Source organism: Mastomys coucha, unplaced genomic scaffold (genome assembly GCF_008632895.1).
Source record: "Mastomys coucha isolate ucsf_1 unplaced genomic scaffold, UCSF_Mcou_1 pScaffold18, whole genome shotgun sequence".
Lineage (NCBI taxonomy): Eukaryota > Metazoa > Chordata > Mammalia > Rodentia > Muridae > Mastomys > Mastomys coucha.
Genome location: NW_022196900.1, coordinates 111343218 through 111368061, shown reverse-complemented (window position 1 = coordinate 111368061; position 24844 = coordinate 111343218). Strand labels below are relative to the sequence as shown.

The following is a 24844-nucleotide window of genomic DNA, read 5'->3' as shown; positions in this document are numbered from 1 at the left end:
ACACTCCACACAGCTTCCAGACAATTCTCCACACTCCACACAGCTTCCACGCAATTCTCCACACTCCATTCTTCTGACAGGCTGGGGTTACAAGATTTCTTGTTTTGGGGTAGTGGTGCCAGACAGGATCTCACACTATAGTTTAGGCAGACATTAAACTCAAAGCAATCCTCCTGCCTCAGCCTCTTGAGTGCTGGTATCATAGGCATGAGTCACCGTGCCTGGCTTACCCCAGTTTTCATCTTTAAATACTTCAGGCCTTCAGAGAGTTATAAGAATAGCATGCTGACATACTTCAAGCTTCCGGATTCGGAGACTAAGCCACATCACATCTGCCTCCTCTCAGGCTTTCTCCTCAGATCTGTCTTGTACAGAAATCCCACACAGCCTGAGTCAGCCAGCGCTCAGAAGGCACGCAGCCACCAGTCCCTCCTTGCCTCCTCAGCCAGGATCTCACTAACTTGCCTTGAGTTTGTGATCCTTCTAACTCTGGCCCTAGAGTAGCTAGGATTACAGGCCTGTTCCTCCCAGAACTCCCTCGATCTGTGGCCCAGGCTAGCCTTCAACTCAAGAGATCCCCCTGCTCTGCCCACCATGTTGTTGGGACTCAAGGCATGCTCCATCACTGCCCAGATTTTGTTTGTTTCAGATTTATAAAGGTTGTTGTGCAGTGGTGGCGCACACGTTTGATCCCAGTATTTCAGAGGCAGGTGGATCTCTGAGTTTAAGGCCAGCCTGGTCTACACAGAAATGATAGGACAGGCAGGGCTACACAGAAAGATCTTGTCTCAAAACCCCCAGCCCCCAAAAAATATTTTAAATTTTATTTTGTATATGCCTATCTGCCTGCATGTACTTATATCGCATGGGTGTACATCCTGGGGAGGCCAGAGGACATCCTTATAGCTCCTGGAACTGGAGTTCCAGAAGTCTGTGAGCCACCACGGAGATGCTGGGAACTGAACCTCAGTCCTCTGCAAGAGCAGCCAGTGAGTGCTTCTAACCACTGAACCATCTTTCTGGTCTAGCTTTTTTTTTTTAAATTACTCTGTGTAAGTGTGTGTGCAGATCAGAGACCAACCATTAGGATTAAATTATCTATCCCTACTGTGAGTTTCAGGAATAGGCCATCAGCCTGTTTCTATAAGCACTTTGTTACACCAGCTTCCTTCCCGTGTGTTTGTGTGTGTGTGTGTGTGTGTGTGTGTGTGTGTGTGTGGGCGCGCGTGCGTGCGCGTGCATCCAGATGGCAGGATGTGGATACTGGAAACTGCAGAGCAGTGAATGCTCTCCCAGTGAGCTATCAGCCCTCGAGCCCCTACCAGTAGTTACAGAAGACCCATTGGCTAACTAAGTCTTTTTTTTTTTTTAATTTTTTTAAGATTTATTTAATATTATAAATGAGTACACAGAAGAAGGTGTCAGATTTCATTATGGGTCGTTGTGAGCCACCATGTGGTTGCTGGGATTTGAACTCACAACCTTCAGAAGAGCAGTCAGTGCTCTTACCGGCTGAGCCATCTCACCAGGCCCAGGCTAAGTCTTTATTTGTCATCTTCTCCGGCCACCTCCAGGGCTTCCACAAACAATGATGGCTTGTGCCTGAATCAATCAATCATTCCGGCCATGATTTCGAGTGGGTGTGTGGACTTCCTTTTTCTTTTTTTCCTCTGGGCAGGAAAGGGAGTTTTAAGATGGCCTTGTGTGAGCTGGTGAGATGGTCCAGCGGTTAAAAGCACTGGCTGCTTGCTCTTCTAGAGTTCCCGAGTTCAATTCCCAGCAACCACATGGTGGCTCACAGCCATGGGATCCAATGCCGTCTTCTGGTGTGTCTGAAGACAGCTACAGTGTACTCATATAGATTAAATAAATCTTTAAAAAAAAAAAAGATGGCTTTGTATAGGCCAAGCTGGCCTCCACCACACTACGTAGGTGAGGATGACCTTGAACTATGTCTGTTTCCTTCTTGTCTAGCATCATTCCTATGGCTGTTCTGCCTGTATGTATGTATGTATATGTACCACAAGCATGTAGTGTATAGTGAGGCCAGAAGTAATTTCCCTTTGGGAATGGAGTTCCAGGTGGTTGTAAGCTGCTACGTGAGTCCTGAGAATCAAACCCGTGTCTTTGTGGACAGCAGCCCCTGATCCTAACAGCTGAGCCGGTGCCTGGAGCTCAACACCCTCTACTGTCCTACTGCCTCCTACAGATGGCATCAGTAGCCTGCTAACTGGTCTCCCCAGCCTCTATCTAGTCAGCTGTCTGTGAGAGGTCAGAGGGAACCCAGTTCCAGGGACTTACACTCTATCCACTCACTCTTCCAGCAAGTCTATCTCACTCTGTAAAAATGGAGACTACCTCTGAGCCTGGGCACCTACTGTACCTGGCCTGCAACGCTACACCCCTGAAGGTCTCCTCTCGACTCGTCTCCAGCCTTTCAATCTGCTCCCTTCCTTTACTGCATAGTTCATGCAAGACTAATATTTCTTTTTTTAAAAGATTTATTTGTTTATATGAGTACACTGTAGCTGTCTTCATGCACACCAGAAGAGGGCATCAGATCCCACAACAGATGGTTGTGAGCCACCATGTGGTTGCTGGGAATTGAACTCAGGACCTCTGGAAGAGCAGTCAGTACTCTTAACTGGGCCATCTCTCCAGCCCAGGACTAATGTTTTAATCTACCTCAAAGCCCTGTCTTCAGACCTAGAGAAACGCAGACTGCCAGTTTCTGTGGTGACCGCCTTTACCCACTGCCATATTGCCAGCTCAATATTTGTATAATTTATTAACTAGGCAAGTGGAAAGACAATGGAGACCGGCTGAGAGAGCCTGAAAAGAGATGTCCAAGATGACAAACAAGAGAAAGATGGTTTAGACAGCAGAAGGTGACTGAGGAGGGTCGGGCAGGGAGGAAGATGCAGCAGAAAGCCAGAGCTGCTAGAGAGTGGTCCTCCTCCTCTGCCAGGGGCTACACTGAGGTCATCTCAGTGTCATCTCCATTTTCCATAAGAGGTGAGTAAAGCTCAGAAAAGTAAATTGCCACAGGTTCCACACCCAGTAGAGCCAGGGCCTGAAGCCCCACCCACTCACGTCCACACCTCTACCTCTATAATGGAGAGGTAGGGGGTGGGGGGTGGGGGGAATGCAGACCCCAGTCAGCCTTGGGGGAGGGTGGCTCCAGGAAGAAACTATCTTCCTTTTGCAGTTTGGGCTCTAGTGACAGAAAAGGATCCAGGACATACAAACAGCAGGCAGTCAGTCAGCAGGTGGCCCACATGCCCCGGGGGAGATGACAGAACTGGGTCCCGGAGGGCCAGCAGAGGACTTTAAGCCTAGGATTCCTAACAGCGGGTGGTCAAGACCTGGAAATATTTCCAGTTCCTGTTTTAACCTACTGCTGATAAAGGCAGGAAAACATTTACCTACCAACAGCCATGAATCCCAGAGCACGGAGAGAATTCTGGACCTCCCAGCTCCAAGTGCCTCCTTGTGACCATAACCTGAGGAGGCACCTGCTTCCCCTTCGATGCACCCCCCCCCTTTTTTCTGAGACAAGGTTTCTCTGTATAGCCCTGGCTGTCCTGAAACTCACTCTGTAGACCAGGCTGGCCTCAAACTCAGAAATCCACCTGTCTCTGCCTCTCAACTGTTGGGATTAAAGGTGTGGCACCACCACTACCTAGCCTTCAATCCCCTTTTCCAGTCACTCCCTACTCCACCCACCTGGCCTGGGCTCCCCGATTCAGCCCCATGCTGAGTCAAAGCCAGGTGTGGCTACATTCCAGACAAGCCAAGGTCCTGGCCTCAGAATGACACAGTAGAAACTGAGCTAAATTGTAGGTTCCGGAGAAGGGCTCCTAATTAAGGGCCACAATCTTCTTTTTAATTTAGTCAACATAAAGACAGCACTTCAAGGGCTTTTAATCCTAGCACTCAAGAGGCAGAGGCAGGAAGATCTATGTGAGTTCAAGGCCAGCCTGATATATGCAGTGAGTTTCAGGACAACCAGAGTCAGTGTGTGAATGTGTGTGTATGTGTGAGAGAGTGTGTGTGTGTGAGAGTGCGTGTATGTGTGTGAGAGTGTGTGTGTGTGTGTGTGAGTGCGTTGCGTGTATGTGTGTGAGTGTGTGTGTGTGTGTGTGTTGGGCAGCGGGGTGGGAGGATGTCCTTCTATTCCTTCTGGACAATTCGATATTGGACTGACCTCCTCAGAGATTCCCTTTCCATCCCTCCTACCATGACCGTAGCTGAGACTCCATCCTGCCTCTGAACTTTAGGCTTGGGGGGGGGGAGAAAATCCACAAGCTGAAATGAGGTTGGGTTTGGGCAGGGGAAGTCCTCTTGGAGGTCTTCCTTATATTCCTATTGCCAAGCCGCAGGGTCTCCCCAGCATTAAAGCAGGCTCACTCACACAGCCAGACTCCGGGCCTCTCTCCTTCCACCCCCTTACCAATCCCACCTCTATAGGCAGTGATGCTCCACTGTGTGGGAGAAGCCCAACAGGTCAAAGGGGAGGTTCCTCACAAATACAGAGGAGGACACTTGGGCACGGCCATCCCGCTCTGTTCCCACTCAGGGGCTAAGGAACAGAGCACAGGAAGACAGACTCTCCCCTCATACAGGGCTAAGGCCAAAAGGCAGGAGAAGCAAGGGCTGAGCAGCTGAGGAGGGTGTAGGACAGAGGAAGGAAAGGGGGAGGGGTGGCTTAGGCCCCACAGGTGTGTCCGGAGTCAATACACACAAAAAGCCCAAGGGTTGAGGGCTACCTCTGCCGCCCAGTTTCTTAGCCCCAAGGTGGGGACCCCCTCAAGCCTCGTTCCCACTCTCAGCAGTGTGCTGCAGTCTAGAGAGAGGGACTCAGCCACCTGGGCCCCTGGGGAAGGGGGAGGGAGAGGATCAAGTTAAGTTATGCATACCACCAGCTAGGCTTAAGCCCGCCCACGGCCCCCTACCTGGCTGTCACTGCTGCGGGCACGACCCCCGACCCAGAGGGACTGGGAATCTGGGAAGGGCAGCTCTGAGCTGGGCCTGGCTGCCGCTCGGCGCCCGGAGACGCCCGGTCCTGTCCCCATGGTGGCCAGAGGAAGCTACGGTCTGCGCCGCGCTAGGGACAAAGCTCTGAGTCCTGCTTCCTGCCATTGTGCAGTTGCGCCTGGGGGGGCTGGGCTGGTGACACCCCTCGGAACCTCAGCCACTCCCAGCCTAGGCTACTCAGACCACAGTACAGACTGGAAGCCCAGCTCTGGGGCCTCAACCCTGTGCTCCTCCACCCCAGGGGCTCCAGAAGCTACACAGGAGGGGTGCAGCCAGTTACGGGCCAACTTCCTCGGGATCCGAGGACGCTGCTTGCCAGGCACCTGAGGACAACTCTCTTTGCTGGTCTCTAGCATCCTGTTGTTGAGGCCCATGTCCCCCCATGCAAAGCCCTACAAACAACCCCCTCTCCATACCCACGTAAGAGCCCTGGGATCTGCTCCAGTGGCAGACGTGGGGACTCCAACGGAATATGTGACCTGGGAGAGAATCGGTAGGTGGGGGGAGGGTTAGTGGGAAAAAGTAGAGGGCCTGGGCAGTCCGAGGCTGTCCCCTAGGAGTTGGGCCAGTAAAACTCCCTAAGTCAGGCAGGCCTTTGCAGGGGGTCACTGGTACCACTAGGCTAGGTCCTTGCCGCCAGAGGGCGCTCGGCACTACCCGACAAGCCACCCGGTCCGGATTGGGTGGGGTTGTCTCCAGTGTGGTTATCAAAGGGCTTCTACACTCACTCACCCCAGGAAGTGGGGCTGCCACCTTATCCCCTTCCATCTCCTACAGTTAACATAGCCACGTTAGTTAGTTAAACCCAGACTGGGCTGTGACAGTCTCAGAGACCTTAAACTTCTGATCTGCCTGCATCTCCAGTAAGCTGTGATTACCACTTTGATGGCTGGCCTAGGTTGTCACCTTGACCACATGTGGAGTGAGCCACAATCCAGAAATGTAAGGCACACCTGTGAGAGGCTATTTTTTTTTTTTTTTTTGCTTGGTTTGAAGTGGGTGAACCCACTTCTAGCCTAGACCCCTGCGGTAGAAAGACATCCATCTACGATCCAGACCTTGAGGTGGGAAGACACAGGTTTTTAATTCCTATCTTAGGGGGAAAAGACACACCTTTAACCTGGGCCACACCTTCTGGAGGCCTAAAGACATGGGGCCGGCTTGCCTTTACCTTCACCAGGGAGCCTACTTCTTTGGGATTTCAGTGTCTACTGAAGACCAGAGATATCCAGCCTTTTGGACTGAGCAACTTCTGGATTCTAGGACTTTCTGCTTATAGGCAGTCATTGTTGGATTTGCTGGACAACAGCCTTTAAGCCAGTCCAATAAATTCCCTTTATATATATATATATATATATATATATATATATATATATATATATATACACACATAGTATATATAAAATTTATATATGTGTATATATAAAACGGATTCAATGTAGAAACTATACTCTGCTCTAGGGAACACCCCACTGAGGGATGCTTTGCATGGTTCCTGGGCCTGCATGCTAGGCAAGCCCTCCGACAGAGCTAGAGCCTTTGTTAATATAGTACTGTTTTGGAGGTAGGGTCCTATGCCTATAGACAAGGCTGGCCTTGAATTTTAGGCAATCCTTCTACCTCAGCACCATAAGTGTTGGGATTACAGGAGTGAGTGAACATGCCTGGCCAAAAGCACGGCTTTCTGACTCAGGGTGTGGGATGGTCTCCGTGGACACTTCTCAGTACCCTGTATGGGCATATACTGTCACTGGCACAGCTACCTCCGAGATGACCCCACATGTGACATGAGGAAAGGGAGGAGGCAGAGACTTCTGAGAAGGCTCTTAGGGGGAGTAAGTAAGCTTAGACTTTGGGGCTACCTTCACCCCAGAGGCCAGGTCACCCACCATTGACAATACAAGTAACTCCCTTGAAAACTAAAATTTCTCATCTTAGCCAGGCAGTGGTGGCGCATACCTTTAATCCCAGCACTTGGGAGGCAGAGACAGGTGGATTTCTGAGTTCAAGGCCAGCCTGGTCTACAGAGTGAGTTCCAGGACAGCTAGGGCTACAGAGAAACCCTGTCTCGGGGAAAAAAAAAATTCCTATCTTAATTTTTTAAAAGAAAATCCACCATACCTGGTTCCCTCTTCATCTCCTGGCTGGACGCACATGGCCGTTCATCCTCTGGCTGATTATCCCTGTGGCTCCCCAGGCTCAGAGCCCTCACCCCCTCATGCTCTATCCAGAACTGTATGTGCTCAACCTTCAAATGGTTGGCATTGGGCCCCAATCCTACCTCCCCAAAGGACTCTCAAAATAACCCCGCAGCCTCATCCTCCCAGTCCTAATGTTGAATTAATTCCATCTCAGCTTTCTAATCATGTGACTTCCTTGCTCTGCATCATCCCTCCCGCCAGAGGCCAGTGGCCTTGGTGTCTGGCTCACTCTGCATCCTCAGCCTTCAGGATGGTCCTGGCACACGGCCACTAACAGGAGCAATACTCTCAATGAAGGTAAAGGAAGGGGCTTCAGCCATGAAAGAACTTGGAACAGAGCAGTTCTCCAGGAGGGTCTCTCAACTGTGGCCAAGCATCAACACAGCCCCCCATCCCCCAACCTGAGTGTGGCCAGGCAGGTGAGGGTGGTCCTGCGCCAGTCCTCTGCCTCTGTCTCGGTCCCACACTCACAAGATAGCTACTACTGTCTACTGAGTCCTCCCAACAAAGTCCACTCTCCTCAGAGAGGCCGGAGAGGAGACCAGGACTGCCCCCAACTTAGCAGGGAGAAGCGAAGGCCTGGAGAAGCTGTTGCCCCACAGTTACTGGTACACAGTGGGCCAATGTACGCATCTGTGACTGGAACCTTCACATTCCTCAGGCCATGGTGTAGGACTGGGACACTGGCACAGCTAAGTGCTAGACAATAGGGTCTTGAAGACCACCTTGAGGAGGAGAGGGCGGGGCTCAAAGACAGCTTGGAGGGAATCTACTGGCATGGGATAACTAAGTCCCAGCAAGCAAAGATCACTGGGGCCAGGACGTTTACCTAAAAAGAACTTTTGAGAGATCGGGTTCTGGTCGGGCCATGTGTTGGCTATTCTAACTGGGGTGGAGGCTGCTGCTTAGGGGATCAAAGCCCTGAGGCCCCAGACAGAATGTAGGGTAAAGGAAGTGACAGAATGGAGGTGAGGAAAGGAGCCCTAACTCCTGCCACAGAGGGGAAAGGCTCCCACCTGCGGTCCTAGTCTCTCTCTTCTGAGGAGGGGACCCTCTCCAACCTAGCCTTGCTCCAGGGTGAGTCAGGGCTGCCATGTTGAATCTGATCCCCAGAAGGCTGAAGTGGATGAATAATGGAGTCCTGATGTACCCCAGTCAGGCTCCTTGCCCCCCCCCCCCGAGGACTTTTTTTTCCAACTCCAGAAAATTAGAGGATTCTGTGAACGCCACACAGGGCCAACCTACACTGAGAGTAATTCTGGGTCCAGTATGGGGCAGTTCTGGGGCAAGATCCAAAGCCAGCTCAGCACCCAGCCCACAGCTGATGGACAGCTCTGAGATAGCAGCTGGGGCTTCTCGTCAGAAAAGCACACTTGCCCTAGGCTTCTCTAGCAGGGCTGGGCTCCCCTGAGAGATGGCCCAGGGCTCTACCCGCCACCTCAGATATCCAAGGGTGGAGCCTGCATGCGTGGGCAGGCCAGCCAGGGTGGGGTGGCTCTGCCAGGCGGCTCTCAGAGCTGCAGGCAGCTCACGGGCCTCCTCCTTTCCCTTGGCCTGGGCCTCACCCTTTTGTCCTGTGGGTCTCCAGACCTGACCTAGGACCGCTGGCACAGGCGTCTTCCCCTTGAGGGTCCCGGCTGGGGTGCCCACTGAAGGTGGCTCCTGGCCGTCAGGTGCCTGCTTCCCTAGCAGCACTCAGAAGGCTCTTGGGGAGGAAGCTGAGGAGCTTCAGTGCCCTACCTCCCCCTGCTCCTCCCCAATGGCAGTGGTCTCCTCACCTGTGTGAAGGAAGCACTGGCCATTCCTAGAACATGCCATCTAAGGACAGCTGCTGGATCCTAATGGGCACTGGAACCCAGAGACAGCAAATACCCAAGAGCAAGGTCACCCAAGGAAGGTCAATAAGGCATTTGTAGGGCCTAAGAACCCTTTGGCCTCTATTTCCCTGTCTCCCTCCAAGACTGGCCAGGGCCTCTCACGAGGCCCTCCCATTCCCCAGGCAGCCTGAGGCACAGCTTCTTGTGCCCTGTGCTGGCCCCCAAGGACCTTTTTGGGATTTCCAGATAGGGCAGGGCTGGAAGAGCATCCTTCCAGGTACCCCATAAGCTTAGGCCCTTCCCTTGAGTCCCCACCCTCACTAGTCAACAGCCCCCACACCACAGCCACAGATTCCTCCCGGCCACGGAGTAGGGTTTAAGCAAATGCCATCATTAAGTAAACGGAGGTAGCATCATTGGGACCCCCAATAAGGGACTGTAGGTCTTACAAGGCTCCCTAACTTACAAGTCTGACCCTTATAATCCAGCACTTGGGAGGCAGAGGCAGGCGGATCTCTGAGTTCGAGGCCAGCCTGGTCTACAGAGTGAGTTCCAGGACAGCCAGGGCTATACAGAGAAACCCTGTCTCGAAAAACAAAACAAAACAAACAAACAAAAAGTCAGGCTGGCAAGATAGCTCAGCAGGTAAGAGCACTGACTGCTCTTCTGAAGGTCCTGAGTTCAGATCCCAGCAACCACATGGTGACTCACAACTATCCATAATGAGATCTGAAGACAGCTACAGTGAATTACGGCAGAGGGAGTGGGACCAGCAGAGGTCCTGAGTTCAATTCCCAGCAGCCACATACACGATAGCTCATGGCCATCTGTACAGCTATAGTGTACTCATACACATAAAATAAAAATAAATCTTTAAAAAAAAAAAGGAGTCTGACCTTTAACTCAGGGACCCCAGCTCCTCAGTCCCCACTCTAGTGAGCCGCACCTAAGGACTTCTGTCCCCTCCCCTCAGTCCCCAAACACTAGGCTTCACTGTATACGAAGGGCTGGCATTCGATCAGTCCGCAGCATGTTCAAAGTCACTGGTCATTCACCTGGGCTAGAAGACAGGTCTAAGGGAGAGGTGACAGGAAACTGTCCTGGCTGGAGAACAGTCAGGGGACAAGCCGGCAGCCTGATGTCTACACCCGGCTGCCTGCCCTTCTGAAACCTGCTGCCTTTCTCTGGGTCTCTCAGAGAAGAAAGATGTACTTACTTTTATTTGGTGTCTATGAGTATCAAGTACACCACAGGTGTGCTTGGTGCCCACAGAGGTCAGCAGAGGGTGTCAGCTCCCTTAGAACTGGAGTTACAGACAGTTGTGAGCTTCCATGTGGGCGCCGGGGACCTCTGCAAGAGCAGCCAGTGCTCTTAGCGGCTGAGGTGTCTCTTCAGTCACCTTCCTCAATTTTTAAAGGAGGTTTCATTATGTAACCCTGGCTAGCCTGGAACTCTCTAGGTAGGCTAGGGTGGCTTTGACCACAAGAGTTCTCCCTTATATCCTGAATGCTAGGATTAAAGAATGTGCCACCAAGCCTGGTTTTTCTTCCTTCCTTCCTCCCTCCCCTCCCTTCCTTTTTTTATGTGTATGAATGTTTTATCAGTGTGTGTGTGTGTGTGTGTGTGTGTGTGTGCGCGCGTGCCGTGTGTGTGTGTGTGTGTGCCCAGTACTGGAGAAGGTCAGATAAGGCTGTCAGACCCTTGTAACTGGAGTTACAAGTGGTTTCTCTAGTCCTCACAAAAGCAGTCAGAGTTATAAACCCCTGAGCAGTCTCTCCAACTGCCCTTCCTCTCTGTCTCTCCCCCCCGCTTCCCCCGACCCCCAGACAGGGTTTCTCTGTGTAGTTCTGGCTGTCCTGGAACTCACTCGGTAGACCAGGCTGGCCTTGAACTCAGAAATCCACCTGCCTCTGCCTCCCAAGTGCTGGGATTAAAGGCGTGCACCACCACTGCCCGGCTTTTTTTTTTTTTTTAAATAAAAGGCCTTGCTTTGTATCTATCCTAGGGCAGCCTCAAACTCATGATAATCCTCCTGCCTCAGCCTCTTGAGGACTATAATTACAGGCATATATGACCATGCCTGCCTTTGGTAGTTTGCAACTCTCCTCTCCCTGCAGCCCATAACTGCACTCAGGACTGGGGGTTGGGGAGCCACAGCAGATCAAACAATCCCACCCTTCTTCCTTTACCCCAAAAGGGTAGAGGTGGAGTTCCAACTCCCAGCACTGACTGTGGAGCGGGGGCCCCACCAGGCAGCTCCTCTCCTCTGATCTTTGAAGCTACCCCAAGTCTTCTTTTTTCTTTTTGGTTTTTTCTTCGAGACAGAGTTTCTCTGTGTGGCCCTTGCTGTCCTAGAACTCACTCTGTAGACCAGGCTGGCCTCGAACTCAGAAATCGGCCTGCCTCTGCCTCCCAAGTGCTGGGATTAAAGGCGTGCGCCACCACGCCTGGCCGGTTTGAGGTTTTGTGGAGGCCTGTGGTCCAGTATCAGCTCTCCACCATGTCCCCTCCTGACCCAAGGTACTGAGCAGACTTTGACCAGAATGCTTGACACCAGGAGGCCCAGCTAAGAGCTGTGCTCAGCCACTGCCCTGGGGCTATTGTGCAGGAGTGCTGAGGACATCCCAGACACTCCCTGCCCTCCCTCTCAGTGAGCTATGCACATGTCATTTGTGGGACAGAGTCTGGTGTGAAGCCCTGTGAAATCTCACTCTCAGGGAGCCACACAGAGCTCACCCAAAGCCCAGGAGACAGGCTTGATTAGTCCAGGGTCCCAGCCAGTGTCTCGGATCGCGGTGGCCGCACAGGGGTTAGTGATTAGCACTATACACACAGGGCAACGGAGAGCGGTGCAGTGGCTGCTCAGGGCCACATAACTGCAAAGTGGGGGCAACCTTGGAACTCAATGGTGGCTCACAGCCATCTATAATGGGGTTTTAATGCCTCTTTCTCCTAGAGTCTCACCCTGGGGCAGGCTCTGGGATGTAAGCAGATTTGGCACCTAACACACATCACCACAAGAAGGACCTATGTCACTCCTTCTCACCAAACCTTCACTGTCCCCCTGCTCTTTGCCTCCACATTCCCATGACTACAGTGGAGCTAAGCTGAGTCTCACGTAGACCAGGGCAGGTGGTCTGAAGGCTACAGAGGGCCAGCAACTCAAAGACCAGCCCTCTTCTCATGCCACAAGACCTGTCCACAGCAGCTTGGGGCCATGTCCCAGCCCCGGGTCCCTGGGAGGGATGGGACAATGTCTCATTCCTTCGTCACCACTCTAGGTCAGTCAGATGCTTCAGTTCCGCAGTAGATGTGTTGAGGGAGCTGGGGCCAGCTTGTTTGCCAATCTGGGGGAGAGGCAGCCAGCCAACACCAGAGTCCCACGCCAGGCACCACGCCAGGCACCACCCCAGCCAGCAGATTGTATCTGACATCACAGCCGCCCCCTTGCCCAGTGACCACGGCAACTGGAGGCCGCCCCCTCCTCTTCCCACCCCCAGAACAGTCCTCATGTTCCTTCTGACCATGGGCCTCCTGTGCCGGATGAATGGTGGGGAGGCAGCACTTTAAATCTCCCGCAGCTGGCAGGCCCAAGCTGCGTAGAAGTTAGGAACATGGGAATCTGGCTTTACAGATCTGAATTCTAGGTTCAGATCCCCAGTCCACCACTGGCCAGCCATGTTCCTGTAGGTCAACCACTTCATCTCTCTGAGCCTCACCTGTAAGTGGCAAAGAGCCTGGGACCTCTCCCAGAAGGGAGGAGCAAGCTGATATGGCATTTGATGGCCATTGTCACACAAATGTGTACCTGGAGGGAGCTGCCTCTTCTGAACTGTGGGGCCTTGTCCAAACACAGGACCTCTCTGAACTTTGGTATCTTCATCAGGAAAGCAGGGTGATAATACCTTCCCTGCTGAGCTGCCACAGCCGTGGGTAAGGCAGAGAAAGCGTGTGGCACAGGGCCCAGTGCGTCATAGGCAGAAGTGCCCAAGTGATATTTTTTGCGGGTAAAGCTCTCCCTGGCTCCATTCTCTTCAGTTTATTCCGAATCCTCAGACTCTACAGCCGGCTCCCTTTCTGCCTCCCTTAGTCACCTCCACTGCCACTGCTGTGCACAAGCCATACAGTATCCCAGAACTATACTCAGGACTGGAGTGGCCAGGTACCAAACCAAACCTCGGGACCACCTGCCTTCCCAACCCTCTGCTTCCTCAACGTGACAGCGAGCTGTGGCTCCCAAGTCCTCAGGCAGTGGCAAGGACCCCAGGGGTTCCTCATTTTGATACGTCTCCCCACTCCACTGAACCATGAACACCCTCTCCACCTCCTAAACCAGCCACCCTGGATCCAGAGGGCATTACTGTGTCCGGGTAAGGGCTCCAGGACTTCCTGGGTAATGAGAACTTATCCCCTGTTGTCCCCATGTCCCAAGCTACCCAATCCCCTACCTTGGCAGCCCGGCCCTTGTCCATGCAGGCTGGGTTCTGGCAGCGCAGTCCCGTCTCCTCTGCAGGGCTCTGGTCTTCTGTGGAGAAGCAGAGGGCATCAGTTTAGGGATGGGGGAGCACCCACACTCCCCTGGGCCCTTGTGGCCTCCAGGCCAGGGGACTGGTGGGGCAGACTCCTCAATCCTGCCTTCAAAGGAAGTCAGTGTCCTTTTCTCTTTTAAAGGCCAACTTATCTGCGGGGGGGATCTGTTTGCAGAGCCCTTTCTGTGCAGTTCCCCAGGGAAATTGTCCAGATTCCAGGGGGGAGTCTTTGGAAATCAGCTACTCCCTCCCGGAGTCCCACTAGTGGGAGGGGGGCTCAGTAACCTCCTGGAGCCACAGACTTTCTAAGCAATCCGGGCCAGGAGAAGGGGGACTCCAAGGGTCCAAGATGCCCTCCCTAACCCTGTTCTCCAACTCAGACCCTCTGATGCCAGATATTCCCTTCCCGAGGCCTGGGGCAACCTCTGTTCCCTTCGTCTATCTCTGACCGTGAGTTTGGACCCCTCCAAGCTGATGCCCTTTCTTCTCGGAGGCTTGAGCGCCGCAGCGAGGGGGCAGGGGCGAGGACCGGGGCAGCTGCAGCTAGTCCCGGGTGCAGAGGCCGGCGTCCACCCGGCTCCAGCAAGGCCCTCCCCGGGGCAGGCCCGGCCCCCACCGCGCGCGACGCCCTCCAAGCCACCGGGGCAGCCAGTCGGCCCGCGAGGCGGGAGCAGATCGTCCGCGAGGCCGCACTCACCCATGGCGCCGAGCCGCAGGGGAACCGAGCGCGGGAGCCGGGAGCCGAGGACCGAGCGCGGGAGCGGGGGAGCGGTGCGCCGCTGCCGCCGGGCGCGCGAGGCGGGGCGGGGCAGGTGGGCGGGGGGGGCGGAGCGCGGGGCGGCCGCGGGGGGCGGGGAGCCGGCGGCCGTCTGCGCCTCCCCGGGAGACGGGGCGTGTCCCAGGTAGGTCCCACCCAGCCCCGCTCCCTGCCCCCCTCCGGGGACGGCCACGCGCGCCGCCTGCGCCCCGCTTCCCCGCGGCCTCCTGCACCGTGGCCGCGCCGCCGCGGATGCCGCCCCGGCCGGAAGTGCCTCCGAGGAGCACGCGCCTCCCGCACCCAGACACGCGGGTCGGCGGCACACGCACCCCTCCGCCCCGCGCCGCGCCCCCACTCGTTCGGAATGGCTGCCACCCGCGGATCCAGGGTTGAGGACACGGCGGAGGTGGGCGGACCAGGGGCGGGTGGCCTCCTTGAACGGCTGCTGCTGTGGCTTTAGTGTTCCCAGCTCAGCACACGCCTGAAACTTAACTTTCGCAAAATTACCAGCCCAGCACCCAGAGACACCCCCCGAGCCCGGGAGGCTCCTCTGTGTTTCCTCCGGAGCACCACGGCCCTGGCTAGTACGCTTTGAGGAATTTCCCCTAATCGGTTATGGAAATAGAATTATCAATAGACAGCTTTTCTTTTTCTTCTTTTTAAAAAGTATATTAGTGTTCTGCCTGCGTGTATCCTGTGGGGGTGTCAGATCCCCTGTCTGGAACTGGAGTTACAGTTGCAAGCTGCCATGTGGGTGCTGGAACTCAAACGCGGGTCCTTTGAGCCAGTGCTCCTAGCAGCTGAGACATTTATCCAGCCCTTAGGAAGACAGGTTTTGTTTGTTTTTTTTTTTATCGTTGCTGATTTGTTTTTGTTGTTTTTGAGTCTGGGTCTCACTGTGTAGACCTGACTAACCTTGAACTCACAGAAATCTAACTTCCTCCACCTCGGGAGTGCTGCAATTTAAAGGCATGTACCCCAACACCTCCCACATGGACAGCATTTTCAATCCTCTTGCAAGAGGTACGCAAAGATGGCTGAGGATAAAGGCAGCTCAAGCCTGACATTATGAACCCAAACCCAAAATGGAAAGGGAAGTCCAACTGTCCCCTGACATGCATGTTTTGACATAACTGTGTGTACCTACTACACACACACACACTAAATAAAATTAATATTTGGGGCTGGAGAGATGGTTCAGTGGTGAAGAGCACTGGTTATTCTTAGAAAGGACCCTAATTCAGTTCCTAGCATGCATATAGTGGTTCACAACCATCTATAGCTCTAGTTTCAGGGGATGCAGTGGCCTTTTAGAGCACCAGGCATACACATAGTGTGACTATATACAGGCAAACACACAAAATAAAAATTGAGCGGGGCTGGGCAGTGGTGGCACGCGCTTTTAATCCCAGCACTTGGGAGGCTGAGACAGGCGGATTTCTGAGTTCAAGGCCAGCCTAGTCTACAGAGTGAGTTCCAGGACAAGCAGGGCTACACAGAGAAACCCTGTCTCGAGAAAAAAGAAAACAAGGGGAAAAATTGAAAGAAAAAAAAAGAAAAGAAACAACCAAATTAAAAAAAAGAAGAAGAAGAAAAGAAAAAAACCACAGAGAGGTGAGCCAGACTCCACCATAGGACTCCAGTGCTCCTGAGTCAGCCTCTAGAACCTGTTTGTCCACTGGTATCTGCCTGCCTGCTGGCTCTGGGATGCCAAGACCTAGGTGTAGAAGAATGAGCTTGGTCAGGGAAGAATCCTTCAAAGTCAGAGAGTAGGTTACCTGACCCATTCTCTGGAGGCCTCTCATCTGAAGTAGGATGCTTGATGTGGACCCTGTCTGTGAGACCCCAGGCTCTGTAAGTAGAGTGGAAGGGTCTTGAGTTTTGTCCTGGGTCAACCCCTGGGCTAGGTATAAGAAACCTAGAGATGACTCTGATAAGCCTCGGGGAGCTTATCAGGTCTGGGGAGGGCACTTTGGAGGAACAACAAAACTTGTATGTAGTAAGGAGAAGGCGCTAGGGAAAGGGGCTCTGATACAATGTATCTGAAGTAGGAGCTCAGACGCTGTCCTGAGGCTTCTGGAAAATGGTTGCAGCATTCCCTAGCCTACTCTGTAGGGCAGCTGTTCTCTAGGGAGACACTGAGACCCTTCCTGCACTAGGGGCTTCCTGTGGCTCACGTTCTGTGGTCCGGCCACATTCGCCACAGCAGTGAACCTTCTCAGAATCTCTGACTATTCATCTGTCCCATAGGCCAGCTGCTTGTCCTGGCGCACTTGTGGGAGCTGACCCTTAGAAGACCCTGACCAAGCTACCTGGGTCACCAGTCCTGCAGGCCCCAGCAGCCTTGCCTTCCAGGAGGAGGAGGGAAGGGATATCAGGACTCTTGTTCACAGCTAAACACCCCGGGGGATCCCCATGCACCCCACCCAAGGAGTTCGCTCTTGCTCCCAGAAGATTCCAGGCCTCTGATTTCTCAGGATACCAGTCGGGTGCTAGCACCCTTTGGTCCCAAGTCTCAGAGCCCCAGTGGTTTATGCAGCCCAGTCTTGAACTCAGGAAATGGCTGAAGGCCACCTTGACTTTCTGACTGTCCTGCCTCCACATCCTAAGTGCTGGGATCACAGGTGTACACCCACACATCCTGTTCATCTGGCTCCTCACTCAGCCCACTCCCGGTTAGTCCTCTGCCGCCACCGCCGCCAGAGGCCACACACCTCAGGAAACCTTCAGGTTCTGTACACCTGTTGCAGGCCTCAGCCACCATGATGGCCTATGGTGGCCACAGCCTCAGGACATACATCTAGATATGTCATCGCTGAGTGCTTCCTCCAAAGCTTCTGAGTGTAATGATCTGCCTTCTGGCCTTTGACCCCTGGGCTCAGGGTCAAAGCATCAAGTCTCATGGGAGAAGGATCTGGAGGCATGTCTCAGGCCCCAGAGCAGTCCACGGACGGAGGGAGCAAGCAAAGGGACAGACGATCCCCTCAACCCTGCCCCACGCACGAGCCTCCTTTCCAGGCAATCCGTTGTCCTTGCAACCCAGAGGGAAAGAGTGGGCTTGGTTGGAGGGCATGATGGTCTCTCTAGGTCTGAGATGGCCCAGCTGGTCTCTCCTGCTCCTCTGGCTTCTGCTAGCCAGCCTCCCGCTAAGCAGGGTCGCTCACCCCCCTCCTCAGTCACGGGCCAGCCAGCTTTGGCTTCTCCGACTCAAGCCGCACCAGAACTCGGCAGAAGCCAGGCCGCACACATGTTTTGTTTGGCTGAGCACCGTGTTTCAAAAGAATCTCACTTGGTTGCCAACTTTGAAAAGTCAGTAGATTTTACATAGAAATCCAGATTGTTGGCTCCTCTTGACAAACCAGAGGAGCCTGGCAGCTCTAGACCCATATTCCAGGCTGTTCCAGTTCTCAAGTTGTGTCTATCTTAGATAGGCTCAAACTGGTGCTCCACCCCGTGGCTCACACCAGCCCCTCCCTGGGCTATTCAGGTCCTCTCCCGGGTTCCCTTCCTTTCCATTCTGAAGGTCTTCCTCTTCTTTCTGCCTCAGGGCTCCTGCTTTCTTCCCTGTCACAGCACATCTAGATTCCAGGTGGATCTTCCTGCTCGACTCTCCTCGTCCAGGGCTGCGCCTTTGAAGTAACCTATTATTTTCTCCGTCTCTACTCCAGATGGCTTCCAGCACAGCCCTCATGTGCTGAGCACCTGTAGGGAATTCTGTTGGCTCCCTTGAAGGTTTCATTTCACCAGTCAAAACCTATGTGACATCTGCTGGTCCCAGATGGGAAGCCACCAGTCCCTTCGGAGATGGAACCCTCAAGGGGAGGAAGGTCAATATTCAGGACTGCTGTGTATAAGAAACCCAAACCAGACCCCTTAGGAAGTAGTTTATTTATTTCATGTATGTAAATGTTGTGTATGCTTATGTATGTAATGTAGATACCTATGAAGGCCAGAAGAGGGTGTGACCCTCCCGGCTTGGGTGCTGGGAACTGAACTCAAATCCTCTGCAAGAGCAGTGAGAATGCCAGGTGGTGGTGGCACACACCCTTAATCCCAGCACTTGGGAGGCAGAGGCAGGCAGATTTCTGAGTTCAAGGCCAGCCTGGTCTACAGAGTGAGTTCCAGGACAGCCAGGGCTATACAGAGAAACCCTGTCTGGAAAAACAACAACAAAAAAAAAAGAAAAGAAAAAACAAACAAGAGAACAACAAGTGCTCTTTACCACTGAAACACCACTCCAGTCCTCAGCTCTGGCCTCGAAGACCTAGTGTGGGGAAGAAGGTGAGATAGCTCAGTGATTGTTTCTTTTTTTTTTTTTTTTAAGATTTATTTATTTATCATATGTGAGTACACTGTAGCTGTCTTCACACAGCACCAGAAGAGGGTGTCAGATCTCATTACGGGAGGTTGTAAGCCACCATGTGGTACCCGCTGAGCCATCTCTCCAGCCCTCAGTGATGGTTTCTTTGGTTTGGTTTGGTTTGGCTTTGCTTTTTTGTTTGTTTGTTTGGGTTTTCTTTTCTTTTTTCTTTTCTTTTTTTGTTTTCTTTTGTTTTTTTCTAGACAGGGTTTCTCTGTGTAGCCCTGGCTGGCCTGGAACTCACTCTGTAGACCAGGCTGGCCTGGAACTCAGAAATTCACCTGCCTTTGCCTCCCAAGTGCTGGGATTAAAGGTGTGCGCCACCACTGCCTGGCCTCTTTTTTTTTTTTTAAGACAGGGTCTCTCAATTATCTAGCTCCAGCTGTGCTACAACTCTACTATGCCTGGCTAAACAGTGTCTTTCTAAAAAGAAAAAAGAAAAAAAAGAAAAAAATATTAAGGAGCTGGCATACGCACACCATTAGTCCAGGAGCTATGGAGACATAGGCAGGCCATTTAGAGGTCTACAACAATTTTATCCAATGGATAAACTTTGTTTTCAGATGAGGAAACCAAATCACTCCAAACAAACTCCGCTGAGGTTACAAAGGCAGGCAGTAATGAGTGGAACCAGTGTCCATGTCTATAGGATTCCAAGCCTGTGACCCTAACCCTCCGTCTACAGGGCCACCATAGTGCCTGGCACAGTTGGGTGTTAAGCAAAAGAAAGAAATGATCCTCCCGGCACTTAATAAGCAACTTCCTTTTCTCCTTGTGGTCCTCAGGCTAACACAAACGCACCTGTTCTCAGATTCTCCAGTAGAGCCATCCATCGAGGGGCTGGTACACAGATCAGCCTTCTGCCCACTACCTCTCGGCATCACGCCAGGCCACCAAAAGCGTGTCCCTCCCAGGAAACAGCTGTGGCCTTGAATGCCCCCTCCCACGTTAGCTCAACCCTCCTGGGAGCCTGTCCATGCCTGAGCAACTGTGCCAATCCTTGTTGCGATGCAGACACACACACCCGCCCCTCCCCCCCATACACACATACATTGAGATGGCTGGAGAAGGCAAGCTTTGGCTCAAAACAGGCCTGAAGCCAGAGGGCTGTGCCCTGAACAAATGACTGTTGGTCCTGAGATATCTGTCACTCCCTACAGTAGACCCTGGTCACAGCATTCCAGAAAGCCTAAGGAAGAAATGGCACAGGGTTGGGATGTGGCGTGCATGAAGTCCTAGGTTTGATCCCCCAGCACTGTACAAAGGGCATGGCGGCAGCCTCAGCTATGGATGGGGTGGCGTTAAGACTCTACTTGTTGTTTTTGTTGACGACACAAACTTAGATATATCTGGGAAGAGAAAATCTCAATTGAGGAACCACCTCCATTGGATTGTCTGTGTGCTGTTTCATTAACAATAGATGGGGGGCTGGAGAGAAGGCTTAGTGAGTAAGAGCACCGACTGCTCTGCCAGAGGTCCTGAGTTCAGTTCCCAGCAACCACATGGTGGCTCACAACCATCTGTGATGGGATCTGATGCCCTCTTCTGGGGTGTCTGAAGACAGCTACAGTGTACCTCATATGCATAAAATAAATTTTAAAAATAAATATATTTTAAAAATATATTTAAAAAACCCAAAACAACAACAAGAACAACAACAACAAAAACAATAGATGTGGGGCTGGAGAGATGGCTCAGTGGTTCCGGAGGTCCTGAGTTCAATCCCAAGCAACCACATGGTGGCTCACAACCATCTATAGTGTGATCTGATGCCCTCTTCTGGCAAGTAGGTGTACATGCAGATAGAGTACTCATACACTAAATAGCATTAGATAGATAGATAGATAGATAGGTCTTAAAACACACAATAAGCAGGGGACTGGAGGCACACGCCTTTAATCCCAGCACTTGGGAGGCAGAAGCAGACAGATTTCTGAGTTTGAGGCCAGCCTGGTCTACAGAGTGAGTTTCAGGACAGGCAGGGCTACACAGAGAAACCCTGTCTGGGGGGTAGGGTGAAGAGAATGTAATAGGTGTGAGAAGGCCCCGCCCAAAGTGGGTGGAGCCAGCACTGGGTAGTTGGAGGGTATATAAGAAAATTAATGAGCCAGCAATGGAGAGCAAGCCAGTAGAAGCACTCCTCCAAGGCTTTTGCTTCATTCAGGTCCTGCCTCCAGGTCCTTGCCTTGGCTTCCCCTGATGATGGGCTGCAATCCATAAGTCAAATAAACCCTTTCCTCCCCAACTCGCTTTTGACCATGGTGTTTTGTCACAGCAATAGAAATAGCAAAAGACAGAGGCCAATGGCCACTACCGTGAAACCCTGAGAGAAGAGGGCAAGAAAAAGCTTGAGCCCCCATTTCCCAAAGTGCTGTGGGATTCTGGGATGTGGGAAGAATGAGCATAGGCCATCGCTCCTAGTGCAGCGCCTGCCTACAACCCAGCTTTATTGCCTGCCTCATCCCTGGTGCTGCAGACTCTGACCAACACCCTGGCAGCCCTCCACACCCCTCAGGCTCAGTCACAGAGGTGGGAAGACACATCTAGAATTCCTTCCTGGGCCAGAGAAACTGTCCACACCGTCCCAGCACATAAGTTTGTGGCCAGCTGGCCACTTCCTCTGCCTGAGGCTCCCCCTGGGTCTCTGCTCATCTGTCCATCTGCTGGCTGTGGTCTTCCTCCCGAGGCTCCATGGAGGAACCGAGAGAAGACCAGATGTAGCCACTGCAGAAAGGATGTGAGATTCGGATTCTGGACAGTCATGTTCCATACGGGGCCCCACCCCCCACCAGGCTGGGCTGGTTCTGGGGCCCAACACCCACCCACATGGGTCCAGGCCAGGGGCTGGCTGGCTGGCAGCAAAGGACTGAGCCCACACAGGCAGCTGTGTGCCCTGGCTCACCCACCCAGCCACCTCAGCTCCTCCTGGGATCGGCTCACATGTTATCCAGCTGCTTAGTGCTTCACCAGGGCTTCTGCCCACCCCGAGGAGAACGGGACCCTAGGTGCAAGTGGGTGACTGAGACTGAGTGCTGCCACTTATGACTTCAGAGCCACACCAGAATAAAGGCCACAAAACAACAACAACAACAACAACAACAAAAACAAAAACAGTCCTGCCCTGCCCCGTTTAAAGAGCTGACATTGAAGACTCAGGACTTCAATGCGTGAGACCAAGGTACCCCAAAGCTGCAGGCAGCTGGTCATCATGGAGCCCCAGAGGCAGGTAAAGAGGCAGGAGAACCCTGGAGAGGTTCTGCCCACGGCATTTGTCACCTCTATGCCCATGGAGCTCAGTCCTTCCTTGTTGAGTCCCTCTGGCTTTTAGCTGGATAGCATGTAACATGGTCAACATCCTGGGGCTGGCAGGAACCTCACAAGTGGAGTCATGAAGCAGACAGGCCTCCCGCAGCGGCTCCATCCCACCCTCTGACAGCAGATGTTCTCCGGCTGAGAGAAGAGGCCATTTTACCCTTGGCCATATTCAAACCATGTATTTCTTCCCTCTCTGGACCAGCTTCCTCTCTCCTCTGCCACTTCTCCATGCCCCTCATGGACCTGTGCTTAAGGCAGCAGGGCTGCTCCTCTTCAAAACACACACACACACACACACACTTCTAACGGGGTCCAGAGCTCTGGAGCCACAGTAGGCCATCAGGCCACCTCATCCTAGCAGCCTCCTGGGTCTCTAGACCACCACAGCGGGGGGCTTGTCCAATACTTGAAGCTTCCAAAGCATGTTCTTCCTTCTTATCCCCCCCATGTGGTCTGAGGGCTCCCTCAACTTCTCATGGCAGACCACAGGCCTAACCAGCCCTCCCTAGACCTTCTGGCCACAGGACAGGCTCATGAAAGGACTTAAGCCAGGCTGGGGAATTTCTGTCCTTGGTGAGACTCCCACTCTCTTTGCTTGGGGCCTGGAGAGCCCAGAGCATGAGGCTGGAAATGAGCACATGAGCTATGGGACCCAGCCATTCTGTGTTGGGTCATCAACACTTGCCTTAGCTTCTGTGGACCAGGGTTATTTTCCAGCAATTCACCAGAGCAGAGCACAAGCCAGGCCTACAGCACCAGTCCAGGGTGGATCTACTCAGCTGAACCAAGACCCACAAGAACAATCACAGCCTTCCAAATGGGGCCCTGTGAGCCCTGCCTGTCACTGTGGGAGGTGTCCCACTGGCTCACCCAGAAAGTGCTTCCAGTCTCTCATGAGAACACCAGATACGATTGTCCTCAACTATGCCACAAGCCTCAGAGCTGAACACCCCAATATTTTGCCCTTTGAGGGCCACAATCTTGGTTCTGTTTGCACATTATAAAGTGGAGAGTGATTGAGAAATGACCCACATCCCTAAATTAGATCTAAAAGACTCTAGAACAACTCAGCCCTGTGCCTCGTCCTGGAGGAAGGGATAGGGCAGAGCCAGCCCTTGGCTGGAATAGGAGAGGTGGGTCACGGCTGCCACTGGCCTTCAGCTCCCAGACTGGTGAGGGGCAGCTATGCCCACTGGCCATGGGGAGGGACAAGACCACCTGGAGGTGCGCATTACCCTCTGATCATCATGTGTGAGATCCTGTTCCTCCTGCAGAGGCTCTCCAGAGGGGCCAGGGACCCCACACCACCACAAGCAAGTCACCTTAGCATCCCGTGCACAGCAAGCAGGCCACAGGCTTTGGCCAACAGGAGTGGCCAGGTAGACCAGGTGCCCATGCCTCATGAAAGTCCTCTGCGGAAATGGCTGCACCTACCCGCCAAGTCCTCAATGATGTCCAGAGCGGAGCTCCAGGAGAAGCGCTCCACAGCCCCCAGCTCCAGCTGGCCCAGGTCACCAGGCAGGGTCTCCAGCTCATAGGTGCCCCTCTTCCTCCAGTAGAGAAACATGTTGAGACCTGGGGTGTTCCCTGCTTGGCCTGCACCCTCAGAAGCAGGGTGGCTCCAGGGACCTCAGTCCCCGAGGCCTGGACACGGTGGTGCCCAGGTGCAAATGAGCAGCAGAGACCGCTGGGACAGGCTTTGGGCCGGCAGTCATGGCCCTTCTCAGGGAGGGAGAGGAGCATTCTGGGAGCGGCCAGGGGCCTTACATCTGACCAATGGCCAGGGCCCCTGCCCCACACAAAGCGCCTTTCTTCCCCTCCTACAGACATTTTACACATTTTGCCTTCCCAGCCCCCTCAGAGCCCCCGCCGAGGAGATGGGCTGTCCGTCTGGGGATGCAGAGGCCTGGAAAAAAGTGCAATTGTTTCCTGGTCTCTTTGCTAAGATAAGTTTTCAGAGGAGAAAAATGTGCTGTTCCAAGAGCAATTCCGGGTCCCCACCATGGCCTCTGACCCGGAACAGCTCCAGCTAGCTCACAGGTTCTTAATGAGGAATAAAGACACCCATGGGGATGCCAGGGGGTGCCCTGAGAGCATATTCCAGAGGCTCAGGTGTTCTCCCACCGCTGGTGGGCTCAGGCCTTCCAGGCAGTCAGAGGTCACAAGCCCTCCCCTACTTATGAGGCCAGCTCTGCTGGCTGGGCTCTTTCTAAGAGTTTCTCTCCACCCTTCACCAGGCTGCCCAGTGACCGACTATCTCCTTCCTCAGCCTGTGACACAGTAACAGCTGTGTTCTGGGTGGGCGAGACTGGGCCAAGGACCTCCAGCACCATTGGGGAGCCACAGTGTCCCCTTGCAGCCCAGGCTCCAGGGCCAAGTCCTAATGAGAAAGGCTGAGCGAGTGAGAGGGTTCCGGATACAGAGTAACCAAGGAAAGGAGCCCCGGGAGGAGGGATGGGGTCTGGCCGGCAAGTGTGTGCCCTGGCTTCCATCTCCAGCCGGGGTCGGGGTGAGGAGAACTGTGAAGGACCAACAGCATAGGTTGGAACATAGAAAGTTTTAGGCCAGCAACAACGAAGCTGGGCTAGGTGACTGAGGCCTGAGCCCCAGAAGTGTGGAGGCTAGGGCAGGAGAGTTTCTGGCCAGCTAGGGCATATATGACAAGACCGCACCTCCCCAACCCCGCCCCCGGCAAGACCCCGCCTCCCCAACCCCGCCCCCACTGAGGACTGAGCCCCAAAAGTGTGGAGGCTGGGGCAGGAGAGCTTCTGGACAACCAGGGCGTGTATGTGGCAAGACCCCGCCTCCCCAACCCCGCCCCGGCAAGA

At 53.4% G+C, this 24844-nt stretch overlaps 1 protein-coding gene across 4 annotated transcripts in view; it reads right to left on the bottom strand.

Moving 5' to 3' along the window:
• Plekhg5 (pleckstrin homology and RhoGEF domain containing G5) overlaps window positions 1-24844 on the bottom strand; it is a 43848-nt gene that overhangs the window by 15989 nt on the left and 3015 nt on the right. Inside the window, exons 1-2 of one of the 4 annotated variants that reach the window (XM_031379603.1) lie at window positions 14282-14386; window positions 13504-13580 (exon numbers count right to left, since the gene is read on the bottom strand). In XM_031379603.1, the coding sequence (XP_031235463.1) occupies window positions 13504-13580; window positions 14282-14285 (81 nt within the window). In that variant the 5' untranslated portion in view covers window positions 14286-14386. Of the gene's footprint in view, window positions 1-4955; window positions 5166-13503; window positions 13581-14033; window positions 14223-14281; window positions 14387-24844 lie in introns of those variants that run through there. The other 3 variants (XM_031379605.1, XM_031379604.1, XM_031379602.1) reach the window with 3 other exon arrangements.